General features: G+C 36.1%; 1 protein-coding gene across 5 annotated transcripts in view; it reads left to right on the top strand.

Moving 5' to 3' along the window:
• The first annotated feature begins 1,449 nt into the window (after positions 1-1,449).
• csnk1g2b (casein kinase 1, gamma 2b) overlaps positions 1,450-25,753 on the top strand; it is a 46,105-nt gene continuing 21,801 nt past the window's right edge. For 4 of the 5 annotated variants that reach the window (XM_028027525.1, XM_028027523.1, XM_028027524.1 and 1 more), the window contains exons 1-3: positions 1,450-1,572; positions 8,355-9,103; positions 22,527-22,596. In XM_028027525.1, the coding sequence (XP_027883326.1) occupies positions 8,882-9,103; positions 22,527-22,596 (292 nt within the window). In that variant the 5' untranslated portion in view covers positions 1,450-1,572; positions 8,355-8,881. Of the gene's footprint in view, positions 1,573-1,671; positions 1,813-8,354; positions 9,104-22,526; positions 22,597-25,753 lie in introns of those variants that run through there. The other variant, XM_028027522.1, reaches the window with a different exon arrangement.

Raw genomic sequence — 25,753 nt, 5'->3', positions numbered from 1 at the left:
GCACACAGATAATGTAGGAGACTATACATTTACTCTTTTTATTCCTTAATGAATCAAACTGCGTTATTAAGCCATTATGTTTTGAGGCTTACCTTTCTTGTCTTTAAGACTATTGTCAAGTCAGCAGGTATTTATGTCAGGATTGTTTTAGGTGTAACATTTCTTTAACATAAATATTGTTCTAATTTTCTGAGAAACTGAATTTTGACTTTTCAGTAAGCCAAAACAAAGCAATTATATTTAAACCTGACAGAGATAAAAGCCTGAAATATATCAATGTGTGTGAAAACATTTGTTTTTTCAGTTTGAAGTAAATTACTAATATAAATTATGTTTTCTAATTTGCAGTGATGTTCCCAATAGAGCTTTGTGTTCTAGTCACGTTTTATTGTTAAAAACAAAATCTCATTACATACATACATTACCGACAGACACATAAAGTATCCAAAAGAGAAATTAAATGTTGCCATAACTAATCTCATCTACATCTCTTCAAAATGTCATTGTGGATGGTGATGCTGTGACCTGGAAGAATCTCCAGTAGCAGTCAGTCTTACAATGATTCTGAAGAAGTCTCTGACTAAAGACTGTTGCTGTGACAGTCTCATGACTGTCATAACATGCTAACAGCTCAAAATCAGGCAGCAGCGATGATATTTCACAGCAACATGTCCTGGACACCATCAGTTGTTGCTAAGAACTGCTAATCCACCTAATTTGCTTTTGCTACTCTTCTTTAAATCTCTGCATTGTCTTATGGTTAGAAAGCTGGGGTTGGTGGAATGATCCTTACCCCTTGTGATCAATAGATGGATTGGATTTTGGGTGGTAGTTTAGGAATTATTTGAGCTTTGTAGATGCTAATTAGGTGCCCCAAGTTGTAAAATTAATATTGTTACCATTGATGTATTTTTGACAACTATCCAAAACTTAAGAAGTAAAAGAAAAAATCCATCTAGTTGGACAGAACCTAAAATCAGAGGGAATAAATGTCCAAACACTCAACACCTCTACCAAACCAAATGATGAAGAAAAATGTACAAAACAATAAGTCAGAATGAACAGAACTAGAAACATGCTGCTAGCTTATGAAAATCATGATGTTTATAAAATCAATTTAAAGTTGTAGTTGTACCAAAAACAAATAAATATATTTTAGGGAACTGAACTATACAAATGAAGCTATAAAAATAGAAATTATACTTCTATTTTAAGTCCCCTGTTCCATTGTCTCATGCCTTATGCGTGTTTTTGGAAGGCTACATTGAACAGTGAATCAGAAATTATGTACAATAAATAGCAAAACCATTTAAAAAAAACTGCCACGGCATGTTCTGTTACAGATGTCAAGCTAAATTGAATTCGAGTTGGGTGTATTTTGTAGAAAATCTTGCCTGGTTAGCTTTAAATCGGGTGGAATAGTCCTTTACCAAATAGGAAACTAAAAATCAGACACCAACTTCATCACTGTGAAATCATAGCAACTTGGGGACAAGAGGAGCTAAACGGGAAAGAAGCCAACGATCGAACAACCATGACTTCGACTGGGTTTCGATAGCTGAAAATTACAAGGTAACACGCTGTATTTTGACGACTAAAGTTGTTTTATGGAGGGCGAGTGTTTTGTGACCCAGTGTCTCCGTTTGTGAGCGTTCCGGTTCGGCGTTCCGTGAGCTAGTTTGCTAAAATGTCTCTGAGATCCAGGCTGCGCCGCTTGGTGAGCAGTTTCGGCTGGTAGGATTAAGGAGTTGCCCGGTAGTGCTGTGGGTAAGATCCGTAGTCGAAGTTTGGGCCGTGAAACTACATTTTCAGGTGAATAAATTGTCTTTTTTTAGTTTCTTAACGTTTCCACAGTATCTTGTCGTATTTCTCGCGACGTCGTTTGGGACGTTGTTATTTTTCAGTTATAAAGCATTAACTAACTAGCTCGGTAGCATTGGGTATGTGAGTCAATGAATATTTTATGCCCCTTCTTGCTTCTACTTGCTCAGTTTGGTCACTAACATTTAGGTAAGCTGTGGTGGTTTTCCTAAGTTATCAGTGTAGCTAACGTAAGAAGGTTAGCTGTTTTCTATTTTTTTTAACAGACGTTGGGCCAAAATTCACGGTGTTTTTGTGGTTGCTAGCTCTTCTTAGCCCTTTCCATATGTTAAAAATCGTGTAAACATTGAAAATAAACGACATTACCACAATAACAAAGAATTGCTGCTGAAATTATATGTCGTAGACTACAGTTTTGTAGTAAGAAATTAGCAGCGACTGAGCGATTTGAAGCTAACCATTTAGCATCGTACTATCTGGCCTTGTCCGTGGTTAACGCTAGGTTTTCGTATCGCTGAAGCCTCACTTGTTGTTTTTGAGATATTTTTAAAGTACAATTTTCTGTTATTGTTGAGTGTCTAAAGGTGGTGTCGAGAATAAAGTCGAGCATTTGGGATTACGTGAAGCTAAAGCTAAATGACAGCTGTTAGACGCGCTTCGGAAGCTTGTTAGCCATTAGCTTCCCTAAACATAGGCTAAAAGGCCAGTGTGTATGTTAGTAGAAATGTTAGCAAAATGTTCAAAATATATGTCAAAAACATTTTACATGAGATGTTATTATTAGAATAACTTCTCTTGATCCCAAGCGCTTGTATGTAGGAGAAAAAAGGGGGAAAGTTGCAGCATATTCGGATAAGAAATAATCTTGTTTTATGTCCCTCGGGTTATAATAAACACTTGTGACTCAAAAATAAATGTTCATCACATAATTTGCTTTATTTTATTTAATCAGTTAATTTTTCGATTGTAGAAGTAAAAATTTCAGCAAATATTAATTGAGCTTTATACATTTTAGTGGTTCGAATACATATTAACTGTTGTTATCTAGATCTACAACAGTTTGTAGTTGGATTTAAAAACTTTAAGTCTTTCTGCCCAACCATCCATCAGTCCAATGGACTTTACGTTTTTCCATACATCCATTATTTATGTTTTCTTTCCTTCCTGGTTTTTGCAAGTTCCTTATTTAAAACAGATGTTAGTCTCTGCGGTAGTGCTAAGTCGATTTCCAATGTGAGTATTGATACATATTAAGGCATGTTTAGTGTTCTAGCTATTAAAATGGACAATTATAAGGATATGTAGAGGTTGGCTTAAGTATTTGTAGATTTTAGTTATTTTTGGGCAAACATATTACGTTTGAGCTATTATTTGCTCAGGTCATTGCATACGTTTTGAATATATTGAATTTTGTTTTCTTTGTGCTTTATATAGGTACCGTCAAACATTTCCTGACCTATGATGTGATTGAAAAAGCAATCCTATTTGTCTCAAGGTGCTTCAAAAGTCTTTGAAGCACCTTTTCTTTTGTGGTAATCTTGAACAACTTGAGTTTTGAGTGTTGGCTTTATGCTTTCTACAGGGATTCTCAAAACTAACCGCAATAGAAAGCATTTTTGGAGATGTGGGCACAGTAGTTACTATCGCAAATCAAGGAACTGGAATCAAAACCATTGTTGCAAACTCACTGAATGTAGCAAACATAATACCATCGTCATGCAAAAGAAAATCCTGGTGTTTAGTACCAACTGGATCCTCTTTGTTTACATTAATAGTACATTGCTAGCATCATTTTCAACAGAGTTATGTCAAAACAAATAATTCACTCTGAGGAATCTTTTAAAAAACATTAAAATAATACAAATATTGTGCATTGACTAAAAAAATCAGCCAGTTAAAGCATTTTAAAATTCATAAAAAGTTTCTGCAAATATATCAATAATCAGCATAATTTGATGTACTTTAAATTTATATTGCATTCAGAATCATAAGAAATGGGAATAATATTGAAATTTTCTTCACTTTAATCTTTCATTTTATGTTGGGATCAAAACGGCCACCTCTATCAGGAAACCTGTAGCAGATTATAGTTTTTAGAAGAGAAACTCGCCTCACCAGGTCAGACCTCAAAGAAAGTATCAGCCAAGAGAAACTTTTTTTTGTTGCTATATTTGTAATAAAAAATTTAGTTGCTCACTAAAACATGGCTAGTAATATGTAAAATAACATTATATCACGATGAACCCTGGACAGTTTTAGGTTATGATTGTATTTGTTAAATCCAGACATCTTGAATTTAGACCTTCAAGTTGTCTTAGGTCTATAAAATAAGCTATTTATTCAAATTGCTTTGAATGCATTTGAAGGAAACTGTTTCAGAACTTTTCTTTTATTATTAGAAAAATAAACATCCATTCAAATTCATGCAGAAACGATCAAAAATGTTAATGGTTAGCTCCCTGCACACACAAACAAACTTCAGCAATCAACAAACTGTAATGGCAACTATGAGCTCATTGTTAGACTTTATCACCAAGATGTTGGCAACCGGGTGATCATTGATACTGTTGTACTTATATTTATTATTTTAGAAATTATCTTCTGTGTACCTGACCAGATTAGTTGAAAATAATCTTAACTTTAGTCACTGTTTCTAAATTGTGGTTTGGAGATTTATCAATTAATAGTTTTAAAAAATGGTGTTTCATTGCTGCAGACTTTTAATCGCTGATCTAATATATTTTAATAACCTGGTATCAAAGCTGTGCGGTTCATATCCTGTAATGACCAAAAACAGAAGTAATGAGACTGACACATTTTACACGGGACAAGTTTTTACAACCTTTACAGCTTTGCCAATAATCTCTAAACATTTTCTAAATTATGATTTTAAAAAAACAACCTGTTATTATCAAGTTCTTTACAGATATAAACAGTGTTACCAGCAGTTTCCTTTTTGACTCAAGGTGTCTGTGCTGATTATAAACTGTCTTTATCTTACCATGTGGCTTTTTTATGTGTGTTTTTTTTTTTAGATGCGATCTTCAAGACTAGATCTAACACCAAGACTAATTTAATCCAATGTGTAGTGTTCAACCGGTACTCATTTGAACAAAAACTCCCGGTGAAAAATAAACAGTTTCTGAAATTAACCTTTATTTAAGTGGTGTATAAATTAGGTGATTGAAAACCTTTTATTGTGACCAATTGTTAGTTGAGGAATTTACATTTTCTGCATTCCTACATCAATACAGACAGGTTTTTACTTTATGGCATTTCTGCTAAAACACTAGTTTGTTAATTTTCACAATGAACAAACTAGTGTTTGTTCATTTTACTGATTTAAACATCTACTGATTTAAACTGTAAATCAGTAGATGTGCCTTTGATTAGAAGAAAAACACGGAATATTAGATTAAAACCAGTAAATTTGTCCAATTTTCCATTCAATAATTCATATTGAAAATGTTTATTATAAGCCTTCTGACACATTTCTACTTACGGAGTAATGTTAAGAAGAAAAATGTTTTATTTCAGTGAGAACATATTAATACTAAATTGTTTCTAAAAGCAATTATTCTGCTAACCTAGAAAGCTTCTCTACCTTTTGCTCCTCTGTGTCACTTTTATTGTCACTTTACTAAATCAGATTAGTTGAACATTTTATTACTCTATTTTTCATTTCACATACATTTAATTGCTTTCATTAAAGCGCATTATTCATTCATTTTGAGCATCCCCCCAATCCATTTGATATCTTATTTTGAAATGATAAACGATGATTATTTTATTGCAGTGATGTAAAATAATCAGCAGCATAATAATCATCTTTATATCATCTGGTTTAATTTGATTTAAAATGAGCTCTTTTTCATTTTTTTAAGTCCTCTTATCAATTGATCATGTGACCAGATCAGGTATTTTCATCTTACTTCCTTCTGCAAGTATCAGTCATGTGTTACACAACAAAGAAGACATGGCAGAGTAATGACTCCTTTCTGTTCCCCAGGTGAGAAAACGGCAGCAATAAAGAACTGTTGACCTTCACAGGTTTGCTGTGGCCGTTTCTGTGAATCCTTAAAACATTTCAGACTTCAGTAATCCTACTAATTGCAATAAAACAAGGTGCCATATTTGATTTGGAGTTTGACAAACTGTGGCGTTGTTTACTGGAGGGCTTACTTTTTGTCTCCCAGATGTAACTGAGTTATCCGTAGACTAGACGGTATCCGAATGCATCAAATTGGATGCTTTCCTGTGATGCAAATTATGAAAAGAAATGAGGCATTACATCAGTCATTGATCTGTGTAAGTGCCTTTCCATAGAGAAGAGTCACTGTCCGTAGCTTTTGCGTGCATTACCTGCGCTCCTGATCAGCAGAAGCATCTCGGATCATAGACACAGTGGAGCTAGTGATGTGATCCGAATACTGTTACCCAATACCGTTACCTACAGAAGACTGTAGGTAACAAAGATGGTTGAGATTAATATTGCAACTTCCTGCTCTAACTCCTTAGAGCTCATCTAAAAATGTTTGCACTTTTTATTAATGTTCAAGTGCAAATTTGTATTTTTATTTTCACAATTTTTACTCCAAAGTGCTCATTTTGAATAACTTAGAAAGTCACCTAAGAGTGAAAATGTTTCTTAGTTGTCAAAATGAAAGTATATCTATTTTTGTTAGTTATATGTTACACACGTTATATGGAATTTTACCGAATAGAGTTTAATTGCATTAAAAAAAATCTGTCTGATGTTCTGTGGAATATTTCAGCTTGTATTGATTGCTTTATTGAATTTGCTTTGCACCAGTAAGCACTAAGCTCTTATTTCAGCAGTAGTACAAAGCAGCCACAGTCAGCATAATTTGATATTGAAGTAAAAAGTAAAAAAAAAAAAAGAATTATTATTCCTGAAAAAATGATCTGAACGACTTAAGAACCGGTCATGGTTAACCAGATTCTGATGTGTTTTGTAGTAATTTATAGTTTGTGTTTTAGGTTAAACATTTTTTTTTACTGTTTCTTATTTTAAAATTATTCAGTTTAATAAAATGTGCTTATGTTGAATGAATCAATACATCAAAATGGATTTCTATAGCACCTTTCATTAGAATGTGGAGCCTTTAAAGGTGAAAAGCAGAACCAATTTCCCTGCAAATGGCAAACAAAGTAGACGTGTTCTTTTGAGATTCTCACCTTGAGTAATAATTGTACTTCTTCACATTAGTATGTTGGTAACAGAATAATTTAACCTCAATAATTTTTGTTAGAAATCACTTGCCAACCACCTCTTAGTTTAGAATCAGTAGTTTCTGTACAGCTTCACCTTAAAATAAGTGATTTATGTTGGTCTTTTAGTATCCAGATATAGACTATTCAAACATTTTATTTCTTAAGGTAAGTTTTAAGAGGTAATAGGTTTCTAGCAAAAAGTGATCTGTAGCCCCAACCTATAGTCTATAGTTTGTGTCCAGGATGTGTGGGGTTTGCAGAGAACAAGACGGCAAGTATGAAGGAGCATTTTTAGCAACTTTTAAGCATAATTGTACAAAATAATTTCAATATATATGTATGTGTACTGAAAAAATAAATTGTTAAAGATTTTTAGGAAATAGTGAAAAATTGTAAAATTAAATGAAAATATTTGTTTTTTTCATAATGTATTTACATAATGTATTTTTTAATTTAAAAAATGCACAAGCATGATGTTGGGAAGCTACTCTCATCCAAAGTGTTCAACATTAGTAAATGTAAATATAACAATTAGTGATATAACATTTATAATACAAGTGTGAAATTAGAGGTAATTTAAATGTAAAATAAATAAAAAGGGCAAGCAAATATAGTAAAAAAGTAAATAAAAATGGTTATCCAAAGCCTAAAACCTCGCCCCAAATGTAAATGTACATAAAAAAAAAAACTCAATAAAAATATTTTCTTAATTCAAAAATAAACGGTATTGTAAATTTACCAAAAAAAAAAAAAAAAAAAATCCTTAAATATTTAAAAGATGCGTCTTTGGTTTACATTTAAAAACTGGAACAGTTTCAGCCTTCCTCAGCTCCTCGGGGACATGAGGGACCCTCGGAGGAGGGGGCTGTTGTAAGTCGCGGCGCCGTCGTATGCTTTAGTGACAGCTGACATACTGGGAAACGATTTCATGTAGATCTCATTCACCAGAACTTTAATGCCCCAGGAATGTAGGCATGTTTGCATGGCTCACTGAAAATTTGCCTCCCAAACTAAACGGTGGGGATTTTTCTTTTTTCATCTCACTCAAAGTTATGCATCAACATGCTGATGGGGAAAAATGCAAATGCTCATACTTTCCAGTTTCATGTGATCGGTGAAGAGTATGTATAGGAGCAATGGATTTAAAAACAAATTTTTTTTTAAAGGAAGATTAATAACTTTGAGTTCAGATAACCTTTATGTTTAAGCCACCTTTAATGACGTGGGCTGTTGCAAGCTCTTAAAAACATTTTCTCAATCTATAAACTGATTAGTCTGTGTTTTGTTTTGTTTTTCAGACAGGCTGACATCAGTCCCAGCTGTTCCTGGTTTTGCTGTTCCTTGGACCTTTGGGTTGAGTCCAGTCGTAGCCGTGCAACATGGAGCCTCTCCACTGCGTGAATGAAGGCTGACCAGAAGGAAGGCGGCTGTCCAAATGACGTTCCCAAGTGGCCTTGTGGAAGCAGTAGCTGCGTGTTGGAGTGCTTTTTCATGATTACCGTTGTATGTGTGTCAGCGGGAACAGCTTAGCGAAACCCGACGTTTTCATCGGGCCGGGGAATGAGACTGGAGTCAAGAAATTCACAAGAAAGAAGCTCCTGTTTATAACCAACATTCTCGAAAAGCTGTATGATTGACACACAGGCCACTTCAGCTGCGGTGTTGGCTCGTTTAAGTGTGCGCGGGATTTTTTAACAGCAACGCCTCTCCTCTGTTCTGTGATATCAGTCTCTCTCTTTAAAGTACCCTCCATTACTGTTGTTGGAGTTTCTATGGTTTGCATGGCTGGAGAATAACCGTGGAGAGGCCAGGGTATCACAAGCTTATGGATTTTGATAAGAGAGGGGGCAAAGGAGAGGCAGAGGAAGGCAAAAAGATGTCTAAGTCGACGGCCAACAGGACTGGCGGCAGGGGTACAGGGACCAATTCTGGAGTTCTAATGGTTGGCCCGAACTTTCGTGTGGGCAAAAAAATCGGCTGCGGTAACTTTGGAGAGCTGAGGTTAGGCAAAAACCTCTACACTAATGAATATGTGGCCATCAAATTGGTAAGTGCTCATCTTTTGAAACTTTTCAGTCAGTTGCTGTTACTCTGTCTGCATAGTTTGCATCTCCTGTTACAAATGTTTCTTTGCTAATTTTATTAGCCTGAAGGTGTTTTTGATTTTAAAATGCAGCAGTTTTTAAGTGACGCAGAGAAACAGGAAGTGAATAGAGTCCGCCTTTTTCCCCACATCTGGACCTCATGAGCGTTTCTGCCTCTGTTATGGCAAAGAAGAGGGCGAAAAAACTCACAGTACACTGCCTAAATCCAATAATTTATAAAGTTAATTTCAGATTAAACTGTTCTGATAAATGTATTCTTATATATTCTTATCCAGACTACATCAAACTACATTTCCATACTTTGGGACACATTTGAGGAACCTTGTTTTAGAAATTTAGACTTTTCTTAAACTGTTCAGTATCTGTGATGTTTATTTCGGTGAAACCACATGAAATGTCGAGGCTTGTTGGCTTTCTGATTACCCAACATTTTCCTCTGAACGCCTACTTCTCTTAACATCATTTCTGTTGCCACTTGTAGAGTTTGGATTGCTTTCTGATCAGTCATATGTTCTTCCCCAGGAACACTTTGATGTCAGAAACATGAAACTGAAATTCTGGTTTAGTCTAGTGTCCATACTCTTGGTGTTCTCATCATTATCCCTACAGCTACTTCCATGTATGTTTCCTCATCCGTCATGACTCTTTCTCATGCGGATGCCAGGATGTGTGCGTGGGCATTCAAAAGCGCCGCGGTTGGCACAAAGCCATAATTGCACTTCTGCTCTCCTGAAATCTTTAATTGCACTCTCTGCCTCTGCCCCTTTAGCTTGAGAACCTCCCATCTGTTGGGTATTTTTACCTCTGTGGTGTCCAGCTATATCTGGACAAGCAGCCGTGCCATCTTCATCTGCCGACAGGACCTTGTAGTCCCTCTAGCATCTATCTGGATGAGTCATAGAGAGGATGAAGTGCTGGACTCTAGAAAGACCCAATGAAAACAGGGTCGCGTTTGTATTTTTACAAGTTATTTTTAAGTTCTTGGGAAGAAAACAGGCTTTTTTTGCTGTAAATTTCATCTTCAAACTTGATTTTAACTTGCATCATTCAGATTTATTTCAATTCAGTAAAAAAAGAACCTGAATTAATCCACAGAGGAAAAATAAAATAAATTTTTTTTAGGGGGCGCCTTATGGAAAACAACAAAAAATGAACATGCACTTAGCACCACACTGTGACCTTTTCTGTTTGTCACCTCAATTACGCATCAAATCTAAAATAATGCTTACAGAGTCTTACAGATAAAAGGGAATTTGATGATGCAAGTCTTCTGACTAATGTTTTGCTCTGGGTTTTAAGTAAGTTGCAATATTTGCATGCACCCAGTCTGTTTACTGTTCCTTTATCACTTTGTCTACTAAGTTACTGGATATCTTGAAGAGTCACATTTTTGTCATTTCACTTGGGGATTAACAATTCAATGCAGTTTAGAGATATAGAGATGTGATGGTTTTGAAATGTACAAAAAATATTTTGTTATGGATGTTTTTTTCATCTTTTCATCAGCAAACACAAACAGTATCTGTTTTAAATTTAAAACAGGTCAGTGTAGAAGGACAATAGTTGACTGTATGAAAAAAAGCTTAAACGAAAAATAAAATTAGAATGGCCATTTCTACTGTTGGGGAAAAATGAGTTCAGTTTCTGCTTCAAATTAATGAACAAGCAACGTATGTGTTGTCTTTGTGCAGCGTGTTGCTCATGACTCACTCGCCATCAATTTGTTAAAGGTAACTGACATTTGTTAATGTCACTGCTATTTATTAAAATAACAACTAAAGGGCCGCATAAGATTAGAAGATCATGCAGTGGTGATAATATTGGTAAATATTGAAGTAGATACTTCCTTTCTTTGTACTTTAGCATCTTGAACATCTACTGCCATGAAACTCAATTCAGCAGATAATTAGTATTGGACACAGTAACAATACAATTACTGCATTCCAATCCTTTGTGATATTAACATTTTGCACACTGTTATTGCTATGGTGATATGTTGTGCTTCCCAGAACAAGTTGTGAGTTTATGATGTCTGCAGCACAAACACACAGTCCAGTCATCGTTAAGATCCTTGTTTTTACAAGCAGAGAAGATCCTCTAAGCTTCTTTATTGGTCTTCAAATGTGACATATGAAGTCGAGTCCCCTCTTCTTGGAGATTTTTAAGGAAGTTGCATCATTGGTGTTTCGACCTCCGTCTGTCCAGTCATTGTTTCTTCCCATTTATTGTTAGGGCGGTGGTGGCTTGTGCCCTTCTCATTGGGTGGGAGGCGCATATATCCTGTAAAGGTCGCCAGTTCATCCTATGGAAAATGGACGCTCAGTACATATAATCCTGCTCACACATGCAATTTAGAGAAGTCAGTTCACCTTCTAGTCAGCAGGACTGTAGTAGGAAACCAGAGTACCCAGAGAGAACCCTTAACTCAGGGGTGTCAAACTCCAGTCTTCAAGGGCTGGTGTCCTGCAACTTTTAGAAGTGCCTCTGCTGCACCACACCTGAATAGAATAATTAGGTCATTAGCAAGGCTCTAGAGCAGTGGTCCCCAACCACCGGACCGCGGACCGGTACCGGTACAATTGGTACCGGGTCGCGCAAGAAAAAATGAACTACTTCTGGATCTTTTATTTTGAAAATCCTAAACCGGATTTTACCGGTTATGTCTTGCGCGTCAAAATTGAGCCAACTTGCAGCAGAATGAGTAGCAAAACAACATCGGAGTACTGCGGCGCACCACTCCCTCCTCCCCCGGAACAACAGCATCGGACTCGATACTTACTTTTTTGTAAAATAAAGTTACAGGTTTTTCCTCACTGTAACTTTAACATGCAGGAGCAAAATAAAACACGGACAGTAGAGAACAAGATATAAAAATACACACAATATCTGAGCACATCATGCAACATGCAAATTATTTCAGAATTACATTGGTGCTTGAGGGTTGTAGTCTTTTGAGGGCAGATATAATTTGGATTTAGCTCTTTAGCATTAGCTTCTGTTAAATATTGTATTGGTGTAGTTCTTTAATGTTAGCAGGACTAATGTTTATGATTAGTGTTTTATAATTTACTTTTTAGTTTAGTCCACCACTGGAAAAAACGAAGATTCCTTTGACCACTGCTGACATAAAACCATTATAATATTTTAGGAGTCATATCCTCGACAACAATATGGGTACTCCATTAAATCTGAGAAGTTGGTACTAAGTTCAACAGACAAACCAGTTCGGACTGGGAGGCCTTAATGGTGCCTGACTAAGCTGCAGGCAGAGCAGGGTTTGGTGACAGGTTGACGCTGAGCACTGAACTTGTATAGTTGTTTTTTATTTATGCAACTTGAACAGAAAGGAAAAAATATTCATGACTGCACAAATGTTAGCTGCACCAGTGCAGCCAGGGAAAAAGAAAAGGGTTTGACTCAACAGAGTTTGTGGTTGCATTCTGGAGCCCTTTGTAGTCATGCAATTATTTATCCATTAATTTACAAGTTGTTTTAGTTTATGAGACCAACATCTGTTTTCCCCAGAGTCAATTGATCAGTTGGCCTAGTGCTGCATTTTTTTTGGTCTATGTAGAAAAAAAGAAAATTAGCAAATGTTAATCTTAACATATTAATTACGAAAAATCTAAATAACTTGTCTTCTCAGTAAAAATTTAATGGTAAAATTTATTACTTTGACTGCCTGAATAAGGATTGATGATTTACCACATAGCCAGGAAAGTGACTTTGTTTATTACTCTGATATGGCTGCCTGATTTTAATCTCTTTGTTCTTGTTTGTGATAGATTATAAACGCCAGTTTATGGAGGGGTATTTGGCGTTTTGTTGAGATCTTTTTATTGTCTATTTTTCTTGTGTAGTTGCTTTGCTCTTTGAGGCACACCTTCCTGCAGCTGGGATGAAGGGGAATGCCACTGTGAGCACATGATCAGACAGATGTGTTGCACGCCTATCCTCCTTTCAGCTGCTGTAAACGTAGTGGCAAAGGCAAGAGAGAAGGGAGAAACAGTGCTGAAAGGTTGCCTTTGTTGGAAGGCCCTGTCGACACGACCGTCGGTCCAGCTGCATGTTTTCTCTAACTGACAGACCTTTATGCGACCGAGGGTACACTGGGCGTTTTAGGGGAGATCCAGGGATCTCTAAGGGAAAAAAAAAAGTTTGAATGTTTAAATTAGCCATCCGATAGTTCTCCATCTGTCTTCAGTTTATCTTAAAAATGCCATTGATCCCTTCCAGCTTGGATATTAGCCTCTATTCCTCTCCTGTGTTTCACAGTGAGACAGGAGGGTGAAGTGGACTTTTCACAATCACTTCTGATATCATCGGTTTATGAGTGATTATTAGCCGTAGAATCCTCTCCTCAGCGATTACTCCCTTTGGCCACGATGAGCGGCTGTAATATCTCTGGGAAGCTTGTGGGACAGCAATAAGTGAACTCTGTAGTGTTGACACTCATTGTACAGTGCAGGGTGTTTCTGTTAGAGGCTGATATTGGAGTGACTGTCTAGGGAGGACGAACAGAGCCCCACTGTGCATTGTGTGTCGGCCATGTCCATACACTGCAGCGTTTTACAGGGACTGAGAGTAATGAATTTATAGTCTGTCTGATTACCAAAAAAACATCATAAAACTAATATTTGTTGATGTACAGATGTGAAAATGTACATTTTTAGTTTTAATTTTTTTTTGTGAAAGATGGATATGAAGGAGACTTGCATTATGTGTTCAATATCAGTTAAATAAGGATGACAAAAGGACAACTTTTTTCACTAATTTTACTTGTTTACAATGGATTTAGACAACAATATACAATTACCCAAAAATGTACACAAAAACAAATGTAGGTTTGAAAATTCATAGAATAAAAAATAAAGAAATTATTATACAGTTATTGCTGTCAATTTTAACATGACAAATGCGTTACTACACAGGTTAGTTTCTCCATCAAAATCAAATAATTTAAAATATACCCCCAAATTTTCAGAAACTGACCCTTTGATTTGGTTGTCTTAAACCAAAATCTTATCATTTGAACTACAGAAATCATGTCTGTTTATGTTTTATCCCCCAAATGTAAGATGCGTTTTGGCTGATATGTTTTTCTTCTGCAAATTCAATAACAGTATTACTAAATACTTCAGCATGAAACAGCACAATTACTTTACTTAAGGTAGCAGTGGTGGACTTATGCAAACAAATTAATGATGAATTTTTTTGTTTTTATCATTTCTGTTGATAGAATAAAAACTTTGTCTGTATTGCTCATTGCTGAAAGAGTTATGATACCTTCAGCCACTAAAAGTGTTTCTCTAGACTTCTATTGACATTTATAGAAAATAGTTTTCTTTTTTAAGTTTTTTTTTTCCATTTCTTTTTCAACAATTCAAATATTAGCCACAAGCTGTTTTTTGTTGTGACAGAAGATCGCGGTTCCAGAGTTTAAATATTTTCCTGTCTGATTATTGACATTTTTTATTTTTCCAATCATGAATGCTTCAGTCCCTGCCTGCTTTTCATCATTACGTTGCCTTTTCAGCATTCAACTCTTAATAATATGTTATTAAGACATAACTCGTCTACGCGTTTGTTCTGCTTTAGCAACATTTTAATGTTAATTTCCTCAGTAACAACTTCCATACCAAAGAGTGCCGTTGACCATACAGCCTGGTTAATGGTTAAATACAGTTCTGAAAAAACTGAACCCCATTGAAAACCTCCTGATTATTCCACCAAATACAAATACATATATAAATAAATAAAAGAAATAAATAAATGATTTCTGAACTCTTCCTGAGTTAAAACATTAGTATTGTTGTTTCTAAATGAATATGAACTTGTTTTCTATGCATTATTTGGGGTCTGAAAGCACCGTATCTTTTTTTGTTATTTTGACCATTTCTTATTTTCTGCAAATAAATACTAAATTTTTGCTTGTAATTTCACAGACATGTTGCCATTAGTTCATAGAATAAAAGAACAATGTTCATTTTACTCAAACATACACGTATAAAAAGTAAAATCTGAGAAACCAATCATTTTAAGTGGACTATTATTTTTTTCCAGAACAGTATGTAACATTTTTAGTTTGGGACTGACCCATAGACACAAACGTGATCATCCGTTACCATCAGCCAGATTCCCATTCATCTTTTAATATCAGAAATCTTTTATTAAAACCTTTCTCAGAAATGTGCAAAGGTTATGTTTCTGTTGGTAATTGTTTGCAGTGTATATTGAACATTAATGATGAATACCTCCTGTACCTGTTTTTATGTAATGGCTGAGTCACTAATGGAGAGGCATTTAAGCGAGATGGTTTCTCTGAGTGGAGTCGCTCTCTGTGCCGGTCAGTCGTGATATTGGGATGGAAATCTGAGGTGTTGTGTCCAGCTCTCCTGTCTGCCTCCCACTGAAGCATGATAAGCAGCTCTGGTTGCAGTCTAGCTCAGCAGCTTACACAAGCTGGGCATGAGGCAGTTGTCGGAGAACTGTGAAGCCACAAAAGCCTTATCAGCATGTTTTTCTGGAATTAAAGTGACATTTTGACGATTTAAGGTCCTCCCTTAGCCCTCTCAGACCTTCGGGAGTGCATGCTGGGCAGACTGAATAAATCCTGGGATGTCAACAGCATGTAAAAAGCCTACCTTCAGTCAACTAGCTAATCCCCTAATTAATCAGTAGCCAGAAACAACCCTGTTTGTTCGCACAAACGCACATTGTTGTTTCTTTGAGAAGATTTGGTTCTAAAACTTTCACCAGGGGTCTTGCTTGGAAAATTGTTGGAGCAGATAAATTGTGCAGCATCAAGCATGATGATGCGGTTTTGGTCAGAAATGCTTTAGTGTAAATTGTAACCTTACAAAATAAATGGGTTGGAAAATGGAGTAGGGTGTGTGCCTGCGAAGCACTGTGTGCTGTGTAATTGCACCTTCAAGGGTAACATCCTGGATGGATCACGGTGAAGCACTATTCACTTATTCCATTTGAACCTTTCCTGTCGGAGACACTGACATTGCTCATTATTTTAATTTAATATGAGAAACTATAGGTCACTCTATTTATTAGATCTAGGTGACGGAATGAGTTTCCACTTATGGCTCTTCAACCTGTGTTTAAAGCATTTTAATTGAAGAGGTAAACTAGAACCAAAATAACTGAGACAGTATTGGATGATTATAATTTGGCAGAGGAGGAAAAAAAAGACCAGAACCACACCTCGGGCTATTTTTAACAGTTTTGAGATGTACATGTTTAGAAGGAGATTTAAAGATGTTAAGACTTTAAATGCTCTGTCACCAAACAGGATAAATGCATGTTTCCACTAGGAACAATTAGGGTTGTACTTCTTAGTTTATAGAGGATTTTTGGATGGATTTTGTTGAGGGGTAATGATGAGCATTTCAGATGTTTTTGGGTTTTTTTTACATTTTACTCATAATCACATTTTAGGGTTTTAACTCAAGAATGTGTTCTTGCATTATTATGCCATTCCCATTATATTATTTAAAAATGATCACAAAACAACAATATATCTGGGCCAATTTATCATCCAGAAAAATTTATTGTAACAGGACATTGGTGTGGTTCGCTTTCACACTGCTCTGTGTCATACCAACCAAACCCTTTGAAAAGCCAGTTCCTCTGCTCGCCTGTGGTGGCGCTGCACGAAGAACCACCGAAAGAAACAGCATGAAAACCTCAGAAGAAGACGAGAGTGCAACTTCCTTTGTCACAAAATGGATTTTCGTGGTTTTAGGATTTCTGTTTTGTCTTTGGTGAAACACTATGAACCATTTCTCTTGCTAGTGCATCTCATTTGGTTATATTAACCCAGAATTCCCTGCACTACAGTTAACTTCCTGTTTTTAGAGCAGTCTCCGGTCTGCTTGGGATACACATATGCACTGTTACTGGACAAAGGAGATGTGCCTCTTGGCTTCATGTGAGGGGAACTTCCCATGAATTTGTGTGGATGCCCAGGTACGTTTTATGTACATTTTGCTCTCGTCTTACAGTAGCCTTTCACTTCTTCATATTCTTATCAAAGTACTTGCGCCTTAGTTTTTTTTTCTTTCTCAATATATGTTGACAGATTTGTTGCACTAAAGTGTTTTTTTGGAGGGGGGGGGTCAACTTCCTGGGTATAAACAAGCTTTCACTGTATGAGAACTTGAAGACAAAACAAGGAAATGCAGATTTTCTTTTTTTATTTTGTTTTAAAAAAACTTCTTGAAATCCATAACGCGCATTCAGAGTAGGTGACGATTGCAGCAGAAGGTGTTGCTGAAGTTCTTTTTAGTAAGAAAATGTCAATAATGTTCTTAAAGCTAAATCTCCATTCATCTAGGTTTATTACGCTTTTTAAACAATCATACAAGATCACAAATACAGCTGTCTTTATTATGCGTTTTCAAACAGCAATAGTAATTCCATTAAAATAATTTTTGACTGAAGAAATTTGTGCAAATAAGAAGATTTTCACAATAAAGCTGCTGAATATTAAAAGAAACCATTTTACTTTTGTCTGTGGTTCATCCCTCATGCTTCACCCAGCACTAAGTTTCGTTCCATCAGCAGTAAAAAACCCCCAAAAAACAAACTTTTTGTAATTTGTCTGTAAGATTATTCAGTCTGTGGCTTGAACACATAGTGCACACGGCATTCATATAGGTGTGTTTTTATGAGTGGAGATGATATTTAAGCAGTTCTGGAAAGCTTAAAAATGTTTTATTTCAAGTTAAAGCATAATATTTTCCTTACAGGCTTTTTTATGACTGGTTGATTGAAGTGCTGTGTCGGTACATCTGCTTTATTAATGCTAATTATTGTTTTGGCAGAATAAATAGCATCTAATGAAGAAATTGAGCAAGCTTGATACACAAAAGAGACAAACTGGACCATTCTGAAGTTTGAGTATGTCCAGTTAAAAGTTACCTTACTTAAATACTGCTACATTAAACACTTGTTTCTCTTTGTTGGCTCTGATCAGAGCCAATCAAGGGAAAATAACAACATGATTTAAATCTTTGGTCGATTGATAAGTACATCTCTAGGAATATCACAAATATTATCATAGTAACCCAGCACTATGGGTTTGTTACAACTAGGGTTGTAACAAACCTCCAGCTCCTAAAACAAGAAACGATGGCTTCCCAAAAAATTTACAAGACTTTTGATCATGGCTGCCAAACCAAAAACTCCTTAATTAGTGTATAAAATACACAAATCTAGGACTCGCAATATATTTATTTTGCCAGATGTGCTATAACACGAAGGCAACTGGATGTCACGTCGCTGTAATTAGAAATGTTATACTCCATGGTGTAATTTTGGTGTAATTTACACCAAAATTACACCATGGAGTGTAATTTTAATGTAGAATTGGCTTTATAAATATGTGCCATTGAGTCTGGCGGTGATCAAAAAAACCCTCTATTAAAATTTGGGGCTATGCAACAACTACAAAAGTCCTGATTGAACCGTCATAGTTCAGTTCTGTGCAATCCCTCCAGTCCAAGATAATCACATTGGAGTTTGTTAGGCAGCTAATGGCTCCATCTCAGTATGTTAAATCTGAAACTGGAGATGTGCTGCACAGCAGCCAGCTGTTGCTCTCTGAAAACGCTTTCTCATTTATACCACAGACACCTCTGATCTTGCAGACGGCGTCAATAAAGATACCCGCCGCCATTTTCAATTGTCTGGGATCATTCAGCAAAACTCTGCACACTGAAATAAGAGCTAATTAGCCCAAGAATAAATTAATCACACTGCAGGTTGTGAAATGGTTCAGCGTGAGCGAGCAAAGGTCAGCAGCTATTCTGGGCCATATGCATAATGCTGGGTCTGTTCTTCTGGACATACATATACACACTGTGTCACAAGTCACACCGGGTTCATAGATGATAACAACGCAGATATTTATTTATACATTGCATTAGATCATCCCAGCTGTCCATCTTGCTCATACTGCCAAACAGCATTCACTTTCTTTCCTCACCATGCCCTCATGTGTTACCATTTTTAATTTAAACATATTGAATTAATCATTTTAAATAAAAAAATACAGATTGAAAACTCTTCATGTAGGACAGAGCGTTAGGGCCAGACTAACAAACTTTTAGTTTTTGAAATTACCAGAATATAGTCATAATTTTATGTGCACTCCTACATGAAAACGCATGTTAATGTTATGTTAAGTTACACTTTTGCATAAGAAAATGCTAAATCTTTAAGCATGTATGCATCATATTATCAGTAGCAGGACTTTGAAACGTTTGTGGAAACAACTGTATTTTGAAGAAAGTATGACGCGGATTGAGCTGCTTATGCAGCCCCGGCACCAGACGAGTTTAACAGGGGGGGCAAAATGAATCTATGTCGCAATAATAATATGACTTAAGTAAAAGAAAAAGGTACAGTACCTTCCAAAAAAGTTACTCAAGTGTAACAAGTACTAACCACTTTTGAACATAGATAACATCAGTAGCCTACAGGCTACTTTTTAACAAGCTTAAGGTTCTGTACTGGTATTAGCTAGTCATCCTTTAGCTAACATGACCTGTATCCAACAGTTTTACTCAACTCAGTCGGTTAGTTTGGGGAAAAAACTGTGCAAAGTTTTTTGTGTTTTGCTGGTTTGCTGCTATGATTCTAACACACACGTGTGCAGCTCTGCACAGCAGCAGCAGGTCTTCTTCGCTGCCACACAGATATAACCCAGCGCGAGCATCTTAGTGTTCATGTTGCGTTTAAAGGCGGCTCGGAAAAGCAGGTTACGACGTGTTAACAACGGATTAAACAGTTTTAACTGCTGAAAAAAAAAATGACAAAAGGCACAGATATGGGAAGTGCGAAAGCCCCTACTGTATCAAATCGATATAGGAATAACAGAGAGTTGGCCACTTGTAGGTAAAAACATCGAACAGCTTCCAGTCCGGGAGGGCATGGCTGACTCTGTGGGCGGGCAATGCCCACCCATGCTGCCGGGCCTGTGCTCACGTCAAATGTTAACAGCTTTTTTCCTCCTTAAAACAACCTTTTCCATAATTTCGAGGAAGTTTATCCTTGCGTGTATTCTTATTTCTATTCAAGACTGTTCAGGTATGCACAAAGGAAGGTGAAGCTATAAATGATTTGTACCAAAGACTCAGAAAACTTAGTGATGAAAAACCCTGCCTCATCAGGCTCCTGCAGCTCGGCCTTGGTCATTTACACAGCTACAGCTTAGCCCATCTGCTGGGAATAAAGATGACTCCTAAGTACATGAAGCTGCCATAAGCCTGTGTTTCCCATTGTAAGCTGTTTTAAAGGTTCCTGCAGCTTGCTGCCATCTGTTTTATTTTTTTACCTCCTCTTTATTTATATATTTAGTATTTTCTGTCCCTGTGCTCTCTACCGTGGCCTGATTTTTGTGAGACACACTCGTCTGTGTTCATGTGGGAGGAGGATGACGCTGCAGCAGTTCCCCACTCCACCTCCCAAACCAGTCACGTGTTTCACTCCCACAGGCCTCCACTCCTCTCTATTGCCTCTTGTCTTCCACTCAGTTTCGTCTTTGTTGTGTGCATAGTTGCATTTATTCTCGCCGTGATGTCTCCTGCGCTGACCAAATGAGCAGATAATAGAGAAATAATCCAATATCTTTTTATTTTTTTGTATTTTCCTGTAGTGTAAATATAGTTTTTGTGGAATCAACCCGGATTATCAGGAGAAATATGTGAAAGGCATTTTAGTTTTCTTTTTTTTATAGACATTTCTATTGAGTTTTTCTTCTAACACCATTTTCTGGTCTTGTTTAGCCAATTTTGACAGATTTTGATTTATTCCAAGTAAAAAAAGATGATTTCTTCTTTTACTTTCACTTTCTTTCAGCAGAAAGTGAAAGAGTTTCATTATTGTTCATATTTTTGCATTAAGACATTTTTTATTAATTTAAGCTGAAAAAGTACATAAAATAACATGTTAGTTGATGAATTAACTGATGAAATATTGGAAGTTTTTAATTCTCCATCTGATGAATAAAGAACCAAAAAATGCTTCTTTTTTCAGTATTTTGTTTACCAATTTGTATTTTTAAAGTTGATCAAGTCTCCAATCTTTAGCCAACTGGTTATTGATAGTTTTATCTAAAAACAAAAGATTAAAAATGGATTAATATTTAGCATTTTAATTACACATGTATCTCTGATTTCTTAATGGATACAACTGGCCATTTCTTAGACTCTCCTTATTCTCACCTTGCTGTGCCTTCATTTCATGTCATTTTGCCTTTTACTCGCCTTCTTTTGAATTTATGAGAAACCTTTTCTGTATTAGGGTGCTTTGCTTAATGACTAAAAGTCCAAACCCCATCTTTTCTGCCCTTTGTGTTATTTTTCCCCCTCTGTGTCTTCCTGCAACGGGATTAAAAGAGGTTTAATCATCAGTTGACCTCGGCTGATGTGAGATTCTCGGGTGTGACGAACCGGGTTAAAAATAGAACAAAATTGTTGAGTGCCTTTATTTAAAACAACAATTATATCCTACAGCTAAAACTCCCTTAAAAATATAACATTGTAAAGAATATGATCCCTGTTTTCTTTTCTTCTTTGTCTGAACTTTATAGAGCTACACAAAGTATCAATAGGCTGATATTAGCAGATGACTGGCTGCTTGTGTTTTCCACACCATGATTTTCTGTTTTTCACAACCAGAAATATCTTGAATGCAGCTGAATTTTTGTCAAAGAAAAGCATTTTTCACATAGCTGGCTGGCAGTGTGTAGCTAGGAAAGCAGAAGATTTTTTCCCAACTTAACCAACTGGTATTGATGTTTTTTGGAGTCAAATATATGTTACATGTTGACATAATAATTTTATGGTATGTTGAAGGACATTTCAAGCATAAATGCTGTATGCTGCTCTAACCGAACTGTCGTTTGCCTGTTGAATCAATCAAGTTGAATATTGAAGATTAAGGCAGATTAAGGGCAAGGAATTAAGTTGATTGTGTTGGTTCTAACCTCGCTACGTTTGTCTGAAATGCCCTTGTCATCACCAAAGTGGGGTTAATCAGATTACATTTTAGGTTGTGAGGCTTCAGCTGGCAATATAATGAACAGTGGGACCTGGTGGCTTGAATATCAGCCATGTCATCACAAAAGCTGCTGTGTAGCAGCTTAAAACACTTTGCATCCAACCTCATCCCTCACAGTCAACTTAAGCAAAAGAGTGTTCAATCATCTCTTTCCAAGAGCATAGCTTCGATTAACAAATATATAATAATGAAATTAATAAAATGAAATGGAAATTTTTAAGTTGACCGATGGGATTTGATTTATTATCTGCTGTGTATTTATCATTTCTTTGTTTTTTTTTCTTTTAGGAACCCATAAAGTCCAGGGCGCCACAGCTCCATTTGGAGTACAGATTTTACAAACAGTTGGGAAATTCAGGTAAGAGAAATTCAGCCTCACCACAACAGATCAATACTTTAACTATCAATCAATCAAATCAATCAAATTTTATTTGTATAGCACATTTCAGCAGCAAGGCATTTCAAAGTGCTTTACATCATATCAAACACAGAAACACAATGCAACATGAGTCAACAATCAAAACACGACATTAAGTCAAGTTCCATCAATAAATTTGTAATTGATTACGTTTCAAATAAAATCCTTAACAGGTGGGTTTTTAGTCTAGATTTAAAGGAAGTCAGTGTGTCAGCTGTTTTACAGTTTTCTGGAAGTTTGTTCCAGAAAGGAATATTTTGGTTGCTGTGTTTTTTATTTGGGCATTTAAAATATCTTCCAGTTCCAGTGTTTATTTCTTATTTGTCTTTGAGAGGGTGTACTTGAATTATTATCCCATTGTCAATATATTACTTGAAAATGGTCTCAAAACAGTAATATTATTGCTTATTATAATAATTTTGGAGTCATTTATTTAGAAAAATTTGGCGTAAATTTTTATATACAGTGCCATTTCACTGGTTTAGTTATATAATTAGTGACAATATATTGTCTAACATGTACCTTTAAACCTGTTTCTTATTATTTAGCTTAGTCTCTCTCAATAAACCAACTTGCTGACAGGCGTAATTTAAATTATATCACACAGCTATATGATAATGCACTTATCTAATCTGTGTTGTTGTTCCTTTATATCAAAGTTTGTTTTTTTATTAGAATTGTATTGGAGTTTAGCTTATAAATGTTAAAGCTGTATGGGTTTATAAACTCATGCTGAGAGATTGTAAGAGCACGGTTTTATTAGTGTGCGAAGGTTTATCTTTTAAGTGATTCTCCCACATTAAGTGTGTGTCCTGTGGTCAAATTTAGTGCCACGTGTGAGAGCCTTGGCTTCTTGCACCAAAGCAAAAGCCCTCCAGTGTTGATAAGGAGTTGGGGCATTAGGGTAGTCCTTGACTATTTATAGCTGGGCCTCTAGAAGCATTCAAGCCACTATGGTGTCTACTTGGATAGCTTCCCCAGTCTCAGTATCCTCTGCCTCTGTGATTAACTCCATCCTGCCTGCAAACGCTCACCGCTGTCAAGCTACAGAAGGTTCTTTTTGTACAGCTTCATCTTTCATTCTGACATGTCAGCTAATCTTAATCCGTGTTTACCAACGGATACACAACACAGTCCCTCTGCTCGTCACGTTCAGTGTCATTACCATGGATATGGGTTTCTGTTTTCCTCTGGTTTGCTAATCACAAACTTACAGAGCTGAAACAATTAATCTGATAAATCTTGACAAATCAATTAGTGAAATTATCGTCAAATCATTTTGTAACCGAAACGACTCTAAAACATCACACTTTCTGAAAGAACACACTCGAATGAGTAATTAAGCCAAATATGTACAAAAAATACATATATTTTACATTTAATATACAAAAATATCTTGTTCATCTGTAAATAAGTTGTGCCCAGATCTCCTTAGGTGGAGTAGTTTTTGCTATGCAAAAAAATTCTATTAAGCACTTTTGCTATTCAATTCTTAATCAATTAATCATAAAAAAAAAATCAACAGATCAGCTCTTTGTTGATGTTCAGCCAAACAGACAGGGCTGATCTTTTCACATGTTGATATCAGAAGTAACTTAACTGTGAATTATTACTTTTTTTGCATATTTAATCTATTTCTAATATTGCATAAAAAAGATTTAAGTGGTTTAATGAAAAATATGCACAATGTGCCATTTTATTTGATTTATTGCCAGATTAACTGATAGATTAATCAGTTACTTAAATAGTTAATTGCAGCCATACAACCTAGGATTTCAATTTGTTTGGAGTTTTATGTAGAGTAAGACAAAATATGTAAAAACAGAAAGAAAGCTGGAAACAGACATTTTTTTTACCTTAACTACAAAAAAGATCCACTTTTATTCATATTTCTGGATGTATTTTATCAATCAACCTGCTGAATTTTAAATAGGACCTTGGGCCTGTTCTGAAAAATAATTTTAGCTTTACCTCATTTCATGTCCCCAGGTCACGGGGTCAGCGGTGCAAATTAAATCTGCTAAAAGATGTTGCTCCTCTCTGGCCGTCCTCACCTAAATTATGAGATAACGGCAGTGTCCGAATACCAGGAATGAGTCCTGAAACTTTCATTCAGAGCAGATCCTGTTTCAGTTAACTACCACATTATCCTTCCAGCCTTAATGGGTCCATTAGAAGCTGAAGCCCACCACTGAATAATAAAGCCTTCCCATATTTGACATCAATCAAACATATATAACCACAGATATGTAACTGTAAGAGTCTAATCAACCACTACACAGCACAGATGCAGTATCTATTACCAAATACAAGTTGCAAATAAAAACAGCCAATTCTAAAAGAAAGTTTCAGTCTTCAGTGTTAGTTTAGTCACAAACATGCCAAGACAGACTCAACAGCTGGGTTGTGTTTAGAGCAAGGCAGAATTAAGAGTGTGCAGATAAGCCCCTGCTGGCATTAAGAGCTGAGTAGTTCACACTATGACATATCGGAGGCTCTTGGCCTAGGCAGGACGAGCAGGGTCACATGTCCCCATTTAGCCAAGTTGACAACATAAGTAGATTTATCGCCTAGATTTCTGCCATGCTACACAGTCAAGCTACACTTCCTCCTATCACACAAAATAAATATAAATATTGGAACTGAGCGCCAAACCCTGCTGTGTGAACGTAGCGCTAATGCAGATTATATCTCTATTGTAGAACGTTTTGCTTTATTTTAATTTTTATGTGTGTGTCTTTTTGTCTTCTTTTTGCCTGTGATTTAGCTGCTGCTGTTCCCTCTTTAAACTGCCTCTGGTCGTTCATAAATCACAAATTAAGGCAATCATGTTCCATGTTTTTCATCTTGACCACCAACGAATCCACAGCTTTAGAAACCTCAGTGAGTGATTCAGTCTCAGAGCTCTTAAGTGAGCCCTGTTGAAGCAAATTGATGCATGTCCTATTGTCATACTAGAGTGAAGGTGTGTTCAACCTGAAGTCATCTTGTTTTTTCATGGCTGCATCAAACTCTGTACACAGCCTGACCTTCATATTGTATTCATATTCGAGTAAGAGTGGTGGGTCATCTTCAACCCCCTTAATCCTATCAGAAG

This window comes from Xiphophorus couchianus, chromosome 9, assembly GCF_001444195.1.
Source record: "Xiphophorus couchianus chromosome 9, X_couchianus-1.0, whole genome shotgun sequence".
NCBI classification, from domain to species: Eukaryota; Metazoa; Chordata; class Actinopteri; order Cyprinodontiformes; family Poeciliidae; genus Xiphophorus; species Xiphophorus couchianus.
The sequence above is the reverse complement of the archived record's forward strand: the minus strand, read 5'-3'. Positions and strand labels throughout refer to the sequence as shown.